A 16,754-nucleotide genomic window follows, 5' to 3' on the forward strand; every position below is an offset into this window, starting at 1 on the left:
AGAATGTCACTGAAGAGGATTAATTGAAAGACTAAGGTTGTAAATTAAGGGAAAAAAAGACCTACCTCATTTAATACAGTACAGTTACGGTACTGCCACTTCAAAACTCGAGCAGAAAAAAATAGGATATAACATTACAGTTGTAACCGCTGGAATGTAATTCTTTTTTTCCCCCTTCAACTTGATACTTTCCAGGGTACAGACCACTAGATTAACACTCCATCAAAGGAGGAGCGCTAAAGGGAAAGTGCTGGAGAACGCACTAAATGAGACAAAGGTCAATCAAATCTTAATCACCAACCTACTCTGTGAAAAAACTTTTTTTTTTCAATCCCCCTCCCAAATTCCTCTTTCAAAAGGTCTGCTGTCAAACAATCAACAATGACTCAGTGCAGGTGTTCCTGAAACCCCAGGAACGAGTATGAAGGAGAAAGGCAAGAATCTGGTCCTCATTCAGACATATACATACATGTATATTTATATATATATTTATATACTTAACACTGTACAATATCTACAGGATGCATGTTTTATCATACCCTCTTAAATCAGAAACTCCCTCAGTTTTTCTTCTTTTCTTTTGTGGTTTCAAACTCAACCACTAGTTCTCAAACACTCAACCCATTTCTGTTTTAATATTCAGGCATCCAGCATCTTGAACTTCTGACATGTGAAGTGCAGGGCGTGTTGGTGTCTCAGAGAGAAACAGGACACTATGTTGTTTTGTAGTTGAGCAAACTGCAAGACTGGCAACATCGGGAGCTGACGGAAGCTGCCTCAGACCAACTCAATCCAAGTTCTTCTCAAATGTGGCCATGATGTCACTTTGCATGGTCATGTCAATCACACCAGACATCTGGGGAAAGAGGAAGCTCAACAAGTTGACTGCTAGAAAATAGAGCAATATACAAAAACAAATGCATCTCACAATCAAGTGAAGACGCCTAGGAGCCTTAGTAGAGACGACATAGACATCTCACCAAGAACATCTCCAGAACACACTACAGATGTAAGTGCTTAGAGTGCACTACACACTGTTTTGCAGTGTACTTCGTAAAGTGCGTTGTAATAGACACAGTCATAACAATCTCACCAAGAACATCTCCAGAACACACGTGCCCAAACACAGAATCTACACTTACGGCCTCCCGCCGGCGTCGCTCCTGCTCCCTCTTGCGTGCCATCTCGCGCTGGCGGTCCATGCTGCTCTGGGCACTGGGTTGGGAGGGTGGTGTGGGAGGCCGTGCCTCGGCTGGCTGCACCTCCGTGGCTTTAGGCTGGTCCAAGATGGCGGTAAGGATGGGGAGCTCACCGGGGTCCACCGAGTCTTGTCTGGTTAAGTGTTCTGGCTCAGAGCGCACTGGCTGCTGGGGACTACACAGCATCAGAGAGGGGAAATATTTAGTGCCAAGTGGGGGAAAATTAGTGTAAGGAATATATTAAAGGCACTTGATGAAAGTTCTCTGGCATTTCCTTCCCTTCCCTTTACAAGTTTGTGGCCTGTTCGAAAAGAGTAAAAAATCCATTTAATAACTTCACTCTTTTAGCTCTGAAAATGTAACAGGCTGTTTTTGTTTGTGTCTTTAATAACGTCTTAATAATGTCTTTTCTTGTAGATTAACTCTGTTCTCATTAAGGATAATATCTTCACATGTGAAATAACGTCACATTCCCGCTGGTAGTGACAGGTGTAACATGTTAGGAAAAAATCACTGGGCCAGCACATCAAAGCTTTACATTTTACAGCTTTCTTGCTTAATTTTAGTGGCTTTTCCGTGACGTGAAGTGAAGCTGCATTAAAATGGTGATTTGATTAACATAAACATGTCTTAGTTTCGAGGTTTGTATCTGTGAGATCTTTGAGATTTTAGCTGTGATTTTTATCAAATATTAATTTAAATTGACAGCAAGTTACTCATGTGGCAATAATTGTTAAATCAACATCAGAGGTGCCAAACAGGCAGTATATCCTGGTGCAAGGGAGACACATTTGACATTTGGCCATAATGCATCCACAGGCAGGCTACTTAAATGTGTGTTTTTAAAAAAAAAAAATTTTATGACAAACTCCATGCATGCATTTCATAATTGTTTTTGAATGTTTGTGCAGTTGTAAGTCGTATGCTTTGAACAGGGCTTCATTTATAAATCTATACATTCCAAGAATGTAACAGCATTGTAATGCACTCCAGGTATTTTTTTTCAAACTGTCTGCCATACCCATTTCTCTCTTGAGGCTTCCGATCACGACCTGCATCCAGTTGCTGTCGTCGTAGCGCCCTCTCCCTTTCCTCTTTCTCCATGGCAACCTTGCGGAACTGTTGGAAGCTTTCTTTGGAGGCCTTGAGAGTGGAGGGGGCTAGGGAGGCCATCTTACCGAGACTGGCCCAGGAGTCAGCATTCTTCACAACTATATCCTGTGTGGTTTTAACAGAGACAAAAAAAAAACAGTGTTTTGGATTAGCTGTGGCTACGATTTGGTCACATTCTGAGGCTGAAGAGGGTAGTGGGGGAAAAAAATGCTGTCTGTAGAAGTGCACCTTTTTGGTCTGACCGTGTTTGACCAGTTCTGCATTAGATCTGAGTTGATCTTCGCTGTCAGGGTGTCTAGTGCCTACCGGACAGGTGGACAAAAAAAGACCGTTAAATAAAACAGCAAAGGGAACTGCAGTGTATGGAACTTGCTGCAATCCCCCCCCCCACACACACACACTCTCTGCTTACCCGGCAGTTTGGACTGCAGAGAGGGATCTCCTACGGAATCGTCTTTCTGTGCAGCAAATGTGTCTGGCTGCTGCAGGGACAGACACAAGTTTTGGATTACCGAGTAAATCTACCTCACTGCCACTACCTTTGTGCCTCACAATGTTTCTGAACCAAGATGTGATTTACTGTCTACCCATCTTAACCATCGCCCTTCACTGAGATCAAGCAAGAATAAACATGAACTTATGCTAACAGAAACTATTTTGACTGAATCTAAATGCAACCCAAACACAATCAACAGAAGCCTAAAACAACACAAAACCAAAAGGTAAAGTGACCCTAAACTAGACCAATCTAAACCATCCACAATTTAACTCATTTTAAACTCCTGTCACACTTGTCCTAACAGCTTTTGACAGGTGTGAAATCTCTGGTCTAGGGCAGGTATGACAACATAAGAGGGTTCCTTACCTCTGTGTGGGAGAAACCAGGTGGGGAGGTCAGAGGTGATAGGAGGGGTGGCACTGAATGGAGACAAACAGACAGGGTGAAATTAGACGTTAACCTCTAAACACCTATGGATTCACCAACACAGGGACATGCAGCAACGGCACGGGCAGGAAGCAGCAGGCAGACTTCTGGGGAAGAGAGGCTGAGGGGAGAGCTTGGGCTGGGGGATGAATCCAATGCCACCAAAACACATGACGAAGCTCCAGAACATGCATGTAAGCTGGTAGCTACAGAACACGCTGGAAAGCATACAAGGTCACACTAGATTCCTGTTGAAGAGGTAGAATGGAAAGTGTTAAATGAGAGTGGGGAGAAGCAGGGAATTGCGGGGGCTTGAGAGGCAGAAGCAGGGGTGGGGGGGCCGCTGTTGGCCGACGCAGTTCAGGATGTATCCCTCTTACCTTCCTCCTGCACAGGATTCTCCAAGGGGCTGGGAGTACTCTGCTCCAGTCCTGAGTCCTGTGTGAGGGGCTGAGGGTCAGGGGCAGGTGTGCCGGCTAGGGGCAGAGACGGGGAACAGGGGGCACTGGTGTCAAGGACTAAGGGAGGCGTTTTAGAAGGGGTAACTGATACGTCTTTGTGCAGAGGTGTATTGGGGGTATTTGGATATGGTGGTGACGTGGTCATCACTGTGTCCTGTTCTAGGGAAAGCTGTGGTGCGGGGCCTGTCCGGTTTTTGCGAGGTAGAGCGGCTGCTTTGGTGCTGGGTGGAGCTGGCTGTGGGGGCAGGCAACTATGTAAGGCTGGAGAGACAGTGGGATCAGAAGGAAGAAACAGGAAAACAAAAAAAGATAAATGAAGACCAGTGGTTGTTCTCAGAGTATGGCCTCAAAATGTCACTTAAAAGGAGACAACGTCATCAGAGTTGTTCCCTTCAAAGCATTCAAGCCTTTTAAAAATAAGAGCATCTTACAAATATTCAAAAGGACGCAACCTTTTGAATATTTGTTCAAATATAGCCTCCCTGGGATCGTACAGTTGTTGTATAAACAAACACACACCTGGGGGTGAGGCAATGCTCTCTGTTGGAGGCAGAATGCCGTGCTGCTTCTGGGCGGTCACACTTTTAGACTCTGCAGTGGAGGCTGTGGTCTCCCGGGCTGATGGAGGAAGAGATGACGACCCGCTTGTCTGAAGAGATGCTAGTAATGGGTCCTCTCCTACAGGGCCCTCTTTTAGAAGGGCTGCCCGCTTCAACTCCTGTTTAAAAATACATCACACCTGCTCTTTAAAAAGGTCTTCTGCTGTTCACTCATGTTAAACAACAAGGAGCAGTGAATACTGTTCCTACACACCATTGATTGACTCGGCACCTCCTTACTCCAAACAATCAGCAATCACTTGGGTTGGGTACACGGTCATTACGTTGTGAAATAATCGTCTATAGTACCTTTGTTTTTACTTTGCTTTTGTGTGCGCTGGTTTTGGGGTGCTTCCTCTTTGCCTTTCTCTCTGCAAGACACGCACACAAGGCACATGATCACCACTGCAGTCCGAGAAATGATTGAGGCTTCCTAACCACAATGGAAAGCCTATGTATGATTTCACAAGACACTATGTGTAGTTCAGCTTCTCGTGGAAAAAGTGCAACTAGGAATATTTCACTGCAGTGTGCATTTACTTCAGTATACAGACGTCAGGAAAAAAAGAGGATCCAAAAATCTCAAATGGCACTCTGAGGGGAAACAAATCAATGCCAAAACAACCACAAATACAGACACAAACTAAACAAAGTAACTTACCTCTAGAATAAATTACACAATTTTGTACGGAGCTATTTGGCTAATAACTTGCTTAACCTATTATTCTCTCCATTTCAGCGAAGTAATTCCGAGTACCAGTGGTGTATGTGTAACGTGTGTGAATGCTAAACTTGTGCTATGTGATGGGACATTAAATACAGAGGATTTTGAAAAATAAAAAAAAATTAAATAAAACACAACACTATTCTTAACATGTGCACAGTCTATAAAAAATATGTTTATTTGAACCTCAAAGTCCAATGAAAAAAGCTTTATACCTTTTTAAGGTAAAACGCAAACAATTTGCACAAAGCTACATAACAGCATATTTTCCTGCCTTTTTATGCAAAGGCATAACAGTCTCTTCACTCTAAACCTTATTTGGTCCAGCTCCTTCTAACCTGCTCAGTTTACAATCTAGTGGGTACATTCACATGAAACAAGTGGAATGTACAGTGTACGCTTGGTTTCTAATCAAACAAACTACATATACAATTTTACATAACCAAAAAAAAAAATTATATAAAGAGGGGGAAAAACACACACACACCAGCACACATGTACAAAGGAAACTGATGCCAAAATCAAAACCCAGTCTACAATGAAGTGCAGAGAGGTGAGCATTGGGACCTAAAGAGGCTGCCGAGAGGCTACACAGGGATTGAGGAGGGACGGGCTGTTAGCCAAAATGGGTTTTTCGTCACATGCAAATCAACATTTTAAACCGCTGTTGTCAATGACCCTTTTCAGATGGTTACAAACTACTTTGAGAAGGCTGTTACGATAAAAGGCTACAATAACACTGTAGGATGCCATTATACATCAAGAAGAAGACTGTAGAACTGTAGAGGTGAGTTTGTCTTTTTGTGCCACAGGACACTGACTTGCTTCTCTTTACACCCCAGCATTACCAGAACTAATATATGTGAGACAACGTAGAGGAACTGCAGTGTTCACAAATCATGACAACCTCAAAACACAAATAAATAGCACCAAAATGAAACTTAAAGAAAAAAATAGTTTGATGTGATTGTTCACTTAAGGAGACGGGGGGGAAAAGTGCTTGAAATACAGGGCTAGGGGGAAAAAAGCTTATATCCATTAAACTAAATAAAACCAAAACACCAAACCAAAACATGTTAAGTGAACTGTTCTTTCAAGCATCTGGTTTTACCAGCAGGAGACAGAAAGTGACGTGGGTGAATTGTGCAAGGGAGTGGATGGGAGTGGGGAGTTGTGTCCAAAAGAAAGAGATTCGAGATGTATTTATTTATTCATCCATTCGTTCATTTTAGTGCACATTTTATTCTTCCTTATCCTTTGTGGAGGGGTAACAAAAACGGTGATGTGTATCCTCGCCCTATTGAAAGACAGAAAGCGACGAAGGGAAGGGAAGGGAAGGGAAGGGGAGGGGAAAGGTGAAAGGGGTGGGGACGATGGATGAGAGTGCTGAGCGAGAGACAGCTAACCTGATTCAGAGTCACTGCTATCAGAGGAGCTAGAACTACTACTGCTGTCAGAGCTGGAGGAGGAGCTACTGCTGTCACTGAGGCGCGAGGTCTGGCCCAGCTCACGGACTTCTGAGGGGGGCTCATCTGTGGGGAAGGGGGAGAGGGAGGGGGAAAGAAGGCAGAAAGAAAAGAGAGAGATGAGCGTCACATACACACACAAACATTAATATCAGCTGTTGCTATTTTTTCTGTGCTTGGAAGAGAAAGTTGAATAACCAGTGCTATTTCTAGCTCATTTCATCTATGTACCGTGAGTGACATTCAGCCTCATTTGAAATAACCAGCTAAGTTTATTTATGGAGGTCAACACTCAACGCTCTGATTAGTCTGCTTATCTGATTTTCCACAATATGCATCGTAAAGCAAGTCTTGTCCTTAACTGGCTCCTTAACTCAGCACTTACTCTTGGCGTTCGTCCTCTTCGTGAGCTCCTCGCCTCCATTCTGTTTGTCAGCTTCCTTCTTTGTGCCGTGCTTCTCTCCTTTGGGCTTCTCTGCCTGTTTCTCTGTGGGGGATTATAACGGAGAGGAGAGTGAACTCAAGTTCCCACTTAATGGAAAGAGCTGACACAGGCTACAGTGACTCATGGTGCAGGGACCTGGGGGACCTTCTTTTAAAACTACATTCAACCTCCAGTCACAGGCACCATCAGCGCTAAAGTGCGACAACACAATGCATTCATATAATTGAAACTGGGTCAAGTGTTTTCTAGAAAAAAAAACTCGGGATCTCGGGATATTGCAAACTTTCGGATAGGTCTCCGTGATGTCAAAAAGACTTCCTCAAAAAGTGTATGCAAAGACAGTGTGAAATGTGCTGCTTCAAAAGCTTTGGATATGTAAATTAAGCTAATTGAAGGGCACAGTTCCATGTGAAAGGTAATGTTTTGTGCACTCACGGCTGGGGTTTTTGCGTCTCTTTCTCAAGCAGGTCTGTACGAAAGCCTCCAGTGTTCGGAGCGTTGATGGCTTGAGCATCTCGAAGTCGATCTCGATCTCCTCGGGGTTGGTGTCTCGCAGCGCAGGCTCGCGGGCCTTGATGATGTTTACCACCTTGCCCAGCTTGTCCCCGGGAAGCTTATTGATGTCCAGGCTCAGCCTCCGCTTCTCCTCGTATGACATGGGCAGTGCCACAGCCTCGTCCTCAGACAGCTCAAGCAAGTCCTTTTGGTGACTGCTGGGGGACAGGAACAGAGCTTTAGTACCTGGGATTTAATTGTGCAGATTGTGAGTTTGTGCAGGACAGGAGTGGAGATAGAGGTAGGTCTCTTACCTTCCCTTGCTTCCTTTCTTCTGCACTTTGGCCTTGGTTTTGTGGCCCTTTGTGTCCTCCCGCTTGCGTTTAGGGGCCTCCTTCTCCTTTTTCCTCTTTTTGTCCTTGGACTTTTCTTTCTTCTTTGTTTTCAGGAGGGGCGCCTGCGTTAGTAGCTGTAGCTGGTCATGGACAGCCTTCAGCTGCATTAAAAAAAAAACGAAGACAAATAACAGTCGTTTGATTGATAAAACTGATAACTGAAGGTAGGAAAGGTTACAAAAAAAAAGATTTCAGTGATCTGAGATCAAACTGGTTGAAAAGCATACTACCTGTGCAGATAATTCATTATAAACGCACAGCTTTGTCACCTGTTATGCCAACATTTGATGCCAAGCAACAGACTTCCAGTTGAGGAGCAACTATTAATGCCACACTTATTATTTGTTAGTGTTGAACTTCATACAATCTCCAGGAAACATGCAGACGACAGCAGCTTCATTCTGGCACTCATAAAATCTATGAAAAATCAAGATGTCCTCAGACAGTGGCAAGGGGCAAGATTTTTATGTCAGCCTTTATCAGACTTTATAAACTGGAACAGGAAATGATCACTTACATTAAGTGATAGATCCACCAATTCATGTTTTGGAGATACAGTGACATTTCCTTTAGATAGTTGTAAAAAAAAAGAGGCTGTGATCTTTTAATGCACTGAATTTTTCTGAACATGGAAAAGTGTCAGAGCTGACCTGCTCCTTGAGATTGGACAGGTGCTTGGCCCGCGCCTCTTCATCGTCCTTCTCCTCCTCCTCAGATTCGGAGGAGCTGTCAGAGTCGGAGGAGCTGTCGCTGCTCTCCGAGCTCGAGGGGCTCTCCACTTGCCTCTTCTCCTTTTGGCTCAGCGTCCGGACGGGGGCATCACTCTTCGCCGACTCGGGAGGAATCTTGGAAAAGCGTGACTCAAACACCTCCTACGACAATGAAACAAGCAGTGTAAACAAGTAAATTCAAGTTCGCTCAGCATGATTTATCCCCTGCCTCTCCCTATTCCACTCATCGACAGAGCTTGAGTTTGATGTTCTTGAAGCACCCACCCTAGACTTCGAGCTTCTGATTAAAGGCTGAGGTTCACTAAGAATCTAAAGAAGCCTTTGATTAATTTTGGTATATTTATTTTTAGCTTAAGTAAACAATTCACCAGGCAATGTATTCCAAATGTTGTCATGTGGAAGGGTTAGCAGAAGTCAGCAAGACATCCTAACACTAATAACATCCTCTTCAAAAATGTTTATCTTTAGACTCAAGCCAGATAAAGACACTGACTTGTACTACTCCTGAAATAGTGCCGCAATACTAACCTGTCAAATCAATAAACATATATATTTTTTTAATGTTTCTTAAACATCCATTGTCATGTCAGTATTAATATGCACTTCCACATATTTCCTTTCAATACCACACAGGACCAAATTCATAAAGCGAATCGATGAAAATGATTGTTGACAACTGATATAGATAGATGATATAGATATAGCAGTGCAAATATCGAACTAATACGAAGTGCACATTTTGATATTACCATCAGCGCTCTACTTAACGACAATTTGACTACATTTTTCAAATGCTTTTCCTAATATTCACAATATCCACTTATGAGCAGTTATTACAGCAGGCATACACTTCCACGTAAGTCTTATCAGGTATACAGTCTTTCATCATAATGCATGTAGGTTGTGATGAGTGCAAACCCACCTGTAGTTTCTGTGCCATGCCAACTATCTCATGTGTGGGGGGGTTGTATTTGTAACAGTTAGAGAACATGAGTCGAACGTCCGCTGCAAACTGCAGTGCATCTGTGTATTCTCGGTTGTCCATCTTTTTCTGCAAAGGCAAAAATATTGTATATTCAAGAACACCCACATATACTTCCACCTACATGCAGCTAATCCCATGAGTGCTTACAGTGTAAAACTTACATCTGACTAATTCATAGCAACTTTGAGGGTATCGCTGGCAGCAATGCTGACAGTCATCATATCTTAAAGCACATTTTATTAACAACCAAGCATGCATGCATGAATCAGGTGCATCTTCCTAGAGATATTAGATAGCCAGCTTGCTATTTTAGATAAAAAGTCCATAATGTCACTGGCTATTAGCCAAGAGCTCTGACCTTTATGGTGCCCATGTCCATGGGCTGCGGCACAATGTCATAGTAGTCGTGCAGGCAAAGACCCTCCACGTCCACAGGCTTGTAGAAGGGCCAGGAGTAGGTCTGGTGCTTCTTGGCAAACAACTCCTTCAGGATGATGTTGCAGTGCTTCAACCGCTCAGACAGCTTGGCCTTCTTGGCGCTGTGATGGTGCTGCTGTGGCGAGTCGGGCAGGTCTTTCCTCGGGGGCTTGATTGGCCGGCCGCTGCCCCGCCGGGAGGACACCTTCAGCGCCTTGGCGTCCACCGTGGCAGGCGACGGCTCGCAGCTGGGGAGCTTGGTGCCCACAGGTGTGGTGGTGTCAGCTTTTCGCTTCACCCCTTTTTTGATCTGATGGGGGTTGGGGGAGAGAAAACAGTTCTCATGTGCATGTTTACATGTGTGCATTTTAGACAGTCAATAGCATTGCAAAATAGTTTACACAGTTTACCAGTGATGGCGCAAAATGGTTCACAGAGGGTTTATCTAATTAAAAAAAGGGACTAACTTTTGCAGTGAGCTGAGCAGAAAGAGGGGTTGTGGGCATGGTGTGAAGCGCCTCTGAGGGGATGACTGTCACTGTCTGCTGGAACACAACCTCTGACACGGGAGACTGGGGCCTCTGCTTCACCAGGCCTGCAGGAAGAAAGAGAAACAAAGAAAAAAAAGCACACAGGAGAGAGAGAGAGAGAGAAAGAGAGAGGACAGGGGGTGGTTAAAGGCCCTCACGGGAGGCAGTAGGTTTCCATGAACGTAGTACAATGGTGTAGACATCTTTATCTAGGGGGGCCCCCTCGAGGACAAGACGCGCTCAAGCACCTTCTGACAACTTCCTCCCCTTCCCTTGAGCCTTCGTTGTCACAGCACTCATCTCACACTCTTCCTGAGGCATATCCACCACCTTCTCCAGGAAGTGCTTCTCTAGAGCCTGGGCCATCAGGACAATGTCATCTCCAGGCTATGGAAGGACAAAACGTTATTAGATGATACAATATATTCAGCATGTGAAATGAACCCATTTGCACGAGACATTGTCAGCTTACCCTATTGTACAAGTAGCAGTTGGTGAACATTGAGTTGAAGTCTTCCATACATTCCTTGGCTTTCCAGTAGTAGTTGTTCTCCAGACGTTTCTTGATTGTGTTCATATCCATGGGTTTTTTAATGATTTTATAATAATCCTTGGGGAAAGAAGAAAAAAAATGTGCCATATTAGATACTGCAACTGTCCAACAATCAATTGCATTTACATAAAGGATCATGACATTTCTCTTCAGATTAAATCTAGTCTTCACTATTATAATCTTTATTCTATATTGCCTTCAAATGTTACAAAAAAATCCATAAAGAGAAAGTGTTAAATCTCAAAATTGCTCATCATTACATAGCTTGAAAATGTACCTGACCTGAAGTGCTTTCATATTGACAGATAGGTAGGGTGCTCACTGTTCACTCCTTGCCCAATGATTATGGGGGGCTGGCACTACTTACAGGTAGATGAAGCTGGACTGCATCCACCGGGTATCTGAAAGGCCAGGCGAAGTGATGCTTCCATAGTGCTCGCATAACCACCTTCTCCAGGTAATGCAGTTGGTTGGTGAGACGGCCAGGCTTCTTGGGGTTTTTGTATTCTGGAGGCAGGGGATTCCCGGCCGTTGTGTTCATGGGGGGTTGCATCGTGGTGGACATCTCGAGGGGGGCAAGAGGAGCCCAGAGCTGAGGGTCTGTGAGCTAATTGTGGGGGCTGCTCAGCGCTCACTGCACATCTTCTGCCTGTGCCACTGGATGGGGAGGGGGAAAGAGGAATGTTCAGTAGTGGTGCTTGCCTTTCTTGCTGAGGCACACTGTTCAAATCAAACCATTACTCATGACAATCAGAATGGGGGGGGGGGGGGGGGAACCAGTTCATGGGACCATTGTTGAGATATGACAAAACAAAAAAGTATCTGGTCACGCAGTAGTGCCTTACCCAGCAGGGTACCAGCGAGGGGATTACAAAAGCTCTAAGAAATCCTTTGTCAAAATGAATCGACTCAACAGGATTTAAAAACTCAGAATCGTCAAGATAGCTAGTTGCTCCGCCATAAGACCTTGAATTCAGCTGCACGGACCAGAACCCGCAACTTTTGACTAAAATATCCGTTTTTTATCCCAACTGGACTTACCATCAAAACAAGTGGCAATATAGTAAACAAGAAACATTTGCAGAGCAATCAGCCCAGGCGCTTTATTTTAAAAAATTAAATTGAAAAGCTAAAGATGAGCATTAACATGGATTGTGGCTGCAGAAGCATTCATCCCATGAAGCTCTGTAATGCACTCAAATCCACTCCCCTCAGATATTTCATTAAAAGACATTTCTCCACGCATGTGCTTCTATTAAATGATGCAGAACTTTCAAAAATGCAGTTATTTCAGGCTTAAACCCATATTTCCCCAAACTTGACTTTTCCCACAGCTAAGCACAAACCATAATAATGAAAACTGCAGGCACTGCTTGAATACTAGGGCAAACAAGTGAGAACAATTTGAGAACCAATGCATCCCAGAACTAGACAATTTACGTTTTCATTTTATTATTAGGTTTCCAAAAAAAAGAAATCATATCAGGTCAACAAAACGATGTTTATTTTCTGTTCAGACTTCACTGACATTTAGTAGTCACAAATGTTAATCCTGGTCGAGTACACTTAGACCAGTGGTGTCAGATTAACTCTTCATACCCCAAAGGATGAATCTACGACACTCCTATGCTTCCTATGCCTACTTAAGGCCTGCTTGAAATGGAGTCCACTGCCACCTACTGACTCTGCGTGTGTACTTGCTTCACAAGGAAACAACGACCTGAGCGTCAGTACAACCAAACATAAAATGGTAAATCCCCAAGTTGATAATAAAACCTGTGAATACCTTTCGTATTAGATCTTACCAGCTAACCTAGATCACAGTGGACTAAAAATATGAATTTACAGAAATATGGCACTATACTGAAACATACTCCAGAAACGAACATGGCTAATCCATTCACAAAAAAGGTCTACTTCCGCTGAATTTTCAGACAGGAGTAGAGGATGCACTTGTTGGGAGAAGACAAGAAATTCAGTTAAAGAAAATAGGAGACTGACTGACCACACTCATGGTCAAAATAATTTAATGTGTTACCATATGGTCTCAAGATGACATGTTGCAAAAAGACAGATCCCTAGTCATCAAAGGCCAAAAAAGGTCTCAATTCATATCACAGCTCATATACAGATGTAAGATACTGTCGGCGACCTGTGAAGATGGGCACGCCAGTAGGATGCTTACACATGTAACCAGTAACACCAGTTACACATGGGCATCAATGGTGAGCAAACTCTTTGAACACAACAATTGTTGCCAAAGATCTGACACATCATCCAGGAAGGTCGAAACAATTAAAGCACTGGACAACTATGCAAGGAATTGGGTTTACCTTGGGTAAACAAAGACAGAACAGTAAGAATGACGGTCAAATCATGATCAACCCATGTTGAGGGCCACTCTATAGCCACAACAAAATGTCTCCACCACTTTATGCAACCATAGTTGGCAACATTTAACACCACTTACCCCCATCAAGAACTCAATCTTCAAAACGGACATCTTCTGTCATAATGGATTTTGCCCATACCCAATCAAAAAAATGTACATTACAAGTTATGTAGAGCTTTCTTTTCAGTTTATTTGAAGGAGGTACATTTGATTTTACATATGAACTATCAGCCCTGCCAAGGACTTACAAATTCAGTTCCAAATAAAAACAAAGAGTGTCACATAATTCAACAAAGGCAAACATTTATTTAATAATCTATTACTTCAAAACAAAACAGTTACACAGTCGCATTCTCCTAAAGTCAAACGTAGTAATAACAGACCTTTCATTTTAAACTGATGGCGAGCCTATCTGTTTTGAGGGGAGGGGAGGGGGGGCCGGGGGAAGGAAAGTAATGCGGCATCTGTTTTTTTATTTTCTAGACGTTTACAATTTGTGTTTGAATAATTGAAGAAAATAATGAGTATGTCATGCTTGTTGTAGAGGGTAATCGTTTGCCAATTTTGACAATCAACGATTCCCATAAACGTGGTATAGGGTGAGGGTTGCGAACATACACCGCAGTCGTAACTGCTGGAACCATAAACAAACGGGCCATTTACCTGTATAAATACGTAGTCAGTGTGTTTTTTTTTTTTTTTTTTTTTTTTACATCAGTTATCGTTACAGTGACGTATAGAGGTAGGTATGCGTTTAAATCTGCTCAAGATTAGCTAACCCATTAAATTGAGGACTTTCCTAACAAGCAAGGTTGACGGAGCTAATGTTAACATTAGCCAGCCAAATAACAACGACGGATGCCAACTAGTGATAAACACAACAATGTCTAACGTGACATTTTAAAACGGTTTTGGCTCGCGTTGGTAGTTCACTTAATGTTTGACGTTACTGTAACGTTAGCTAGTTTAGCCAACGTTACATTAAAAGGTAGCGTTAACTTGATATAACTAAATAATGGATAATTATGCAATCATTATTGTCGGACATAAACTTGCAAGCTAGCCACTTACAGGCTCTTATAGTGTTACATAACCATAGCCATGCCCAAAATGGAATGATGCAATCAGCACCATAAAACAGAAATGCCATGATGTGCTAACGTACCTTGACCAAAAACACTTTGTTGTTTACCGTTACTGCTAGCTAGCCAACACTCCCTACCAAAATACAATTCCCACTCTTCCTTAACTGTCGAAGGTAGAAACACTGTCATTTTAAAATGTCCTTTGGGTGGGATCACTGAATCCACATATTCATGTTGTCTGGACATTTTGGCTAGCTAGCTTACAACAAAATGGCGACAGGAAGCGCTCGGCATTGGCATGTCGCAAGACAACACGTAGAGAATTGCGTCTTCAAAAAAAACTGGGCTATCGGCCCTCCACCCTCGTAGACATCGGTCCACACCATCCAAGTCACCACATTCACACACAGACTACTAATAGAAATAGCTTTCTGTCAATACAGATAGCCTAGTCAAAATGTTAGCTAACTAGGTTCAACCTGATCTCAAAATTTACCTTTCCGTTTCTGGCACAACAAGATTGTTTTTACTGCCGAACTGAGACAGACGTTCTGAGCCGAGCTGTTCTGCTGGGAAGTTGAGACGAGCTGGATCTTGACGCTGTTACTTGCGTTTATACAACTACCCAACGTTATATTGTATTTTATATGATTAACTGAAAACAACCAATATTCAATCTTATTTTTAACAAATTTCGCGGCAAGGCAGTCTTCAATGGCGGACGTCTCTTTGACCAACCGCCTGGTATTTATACCCTTCTGTTTGGAACTCGAACGCCAATTGGTCAAAAGGCTTCACGTGCTACTGTGTTCTTCGTTTTACTGGACTACGACGAAAGAACACAAACAATATACCTTTACAACATTTTAAATGTTCACCGTCGACCTGACAGACTTATGTTAAGTCTTTCCACCCCTATAAGAGAGCTTGCTGTAGAGTTGCACTGCGAAAATGCTTGAAAAAAGCAAGGACATGTACGTCAGAGTATTTTTCAAAAGTGCGACATAACTGGTCAGTGGGAATCACATGACCATTCTAGAACATTCCATTGATTTGTTGGAAAAGTACTGGTTACTTGAACTAATTCATCCAGTCAGATGTCATAAAATTACAAATTATTACCTATCAACGCCTAAACGTACGGAAACCCTGCATGCTTGTCTCCACGTAGCTTCAGTATTCTGTCAGTGCAAGATATGATATGAAAGCGAAGACAGATTTGACAAAGGGGCGGATTGCATTCCCCATGCGCATGTGTAAGCCACACCAATGTATTGGCTATAGTATTGACGCTAGGGGTTAACGTCATTTGCCCTGTTTTTAGAAACGTGAAGTAACTTAATATTTAAGATCGTTCGTTTTAGTTTTAATTTTTATAATTCAACAATTTTCCCTTCACATACTAACCGCTTTGCCTGGTACATTTGTCAACAGCAAAATATTATTTCCATGTTCTGAAGAGCAATGTTCCACGTGAAGAGGAAAATCTCTCATGTGGCCACAGCATACGATGTGCTTGTTAATGAGCCTATTCGGTCTTGCAGTTTCAGTGTTTGATGACATATTTGACACGTACAATTTTACATAGTGAATTTTCATAGTTTCATAGAGAATTTATAGTGAATTTTGTCGGAAGGTCGCTCTAAAAATGTATTGGGTTGGTCTGGTCAAAACTAGTTTAAAAAAAAATAATAATTAACATTTAGTAGACTATGGCATTTTTTAAATCCTAGATTCTTAAAATTACCCAGCAGAATACAATTTCCAAAGGATGTTTATGCCACTTATAATATATACTTAATACTAAGACGTGTTGAATAGTTGCATGTCTGAGGAAATGATTTTTTTTTTTTAATTATCCACAAGAGAGCAGCATTGCCCATCTTTTCAAGTACAAACATGCGATCTTATTGTTTATTTTATGGATAACCTACCGATTTTAGAGGAAGGAAAGTATACAATGCTTGAAACATTTGGGTTCTTCCAGTGTAGGGTTAAAATGACCTGCACTTCCTCTTACATTTCTTTATGCAGCAGTTAGTCCCTGGAGGTGTTGTAGGCCTAGATAGATGGATTAATAGGCTACTATATTTGTGGTCTAATTGCCATGATTGAAGAACACCAAAAAGAAATACATTAAATGCATGCTATGTGTAAAGTGTATGATGATGAACAGTCATCAGTTTTATTATATACATTAAAATACTGTTAGTTCACACAATACTCACAACACCATTCA

The 16,754-nt window shown here is 42.5% G+C and overlaps 1 protein-coding gene across 2 annotated transcripts; it reads right to left on the reverse strand.

The window, feature by feature from the left end:
• Positions 1 to 13: 13 nt before the first annotated feature.
• On the reverse strand, positions 14 to 15,618 carry brdt (bromodomain, testis-specific). 2 transcript variants are annotated; one of them, XM_080857911.1, is made up of 21 exons: positions 15,012 to 15,618; positions 11,406 to 11,695; positions 10,958 to 11,095; positions 10,734 to 10,872; positions 10,423 to 10,550; positions 9,897 to 10,265; positions 9,476 to 9,604; positions 8,473 to 8,694; positions 7,742 to 7,923; positions 7,368 to 7,642; positions 6,873 to 6,974; positions 6,428 to 6,553; positions 4,607 to 4,668; positions 4,218 to 4,416; positions 3,618 to 3,959; positions 3,178 to 3,230; positions 2,725 to 2,794; positions 2,541 to 2,614; positions 2,221 to 2,417; positions 1,143 to 1,374; positions 14 to 856 (listed from the first exon to the last, which is right to left on the reverse strand). In XM_080857911.1, exons 2-21 carry the CDS (start codon positions 11,601 to 11,603, stop codon positions 788 to 790), a joined length of 3,306 nt encoding a protein of 1,101 aa, XP_080714037.1. In that variant the 5' UTR covers positions 11,604 to 11,695; positions 15,012 to 15,618; the 3' UTR covers positions 14 to 787. The 2 variants fall into 2 exon arrangements, with proteins under 2 accessions (XP_080714037.1, XP_080714036.1); XM_080857910.1 differs by having other exon boundaries at positions 7,368 to 7,645.
• Between the last annotated feature and the right edge of the window lie 1,136 nt (positions 15,619 to 16,754).

This window comes from Sprattus sprattus, assembly GCF_963457725.1.
Source record: "Sprattus sprattus genome assembly, chromosome: 2".
In the NCBI taxonomy this organism is placed as follows: domain Eukaryota; kingdom Metazoa; phylum Chordata; class Actinopteri; order Clupeiformes; family Clupeidae; genus Sprattus; species Sprattus sprattus.

Excerpts from the sequence above, each read along its gene's own strand:
- brdt (XM_080857910.1), bottom strand. The coding sequence starts at position 11,603 with ATGTCCACCACGATGCAACCCCCCATGAACACAACGGCCGGGAATCCC. Across the intron at positions 7,646-7,741 it reads AAGAAAGGAAGCAAGGGAAG|CAGTCACCAAAAGGACTTGC; the intron begins GTAAGAGACCTA and ends CCTGTCCCCCAG. Across the intron at positions 2,615-2,724 it reads TCTGCAGTCCAAACTGCCGG|GCACTAGACACCCTGACAGC; the intron begins GTAAGCAGAGAG and ends CCTGTCCGGTAG.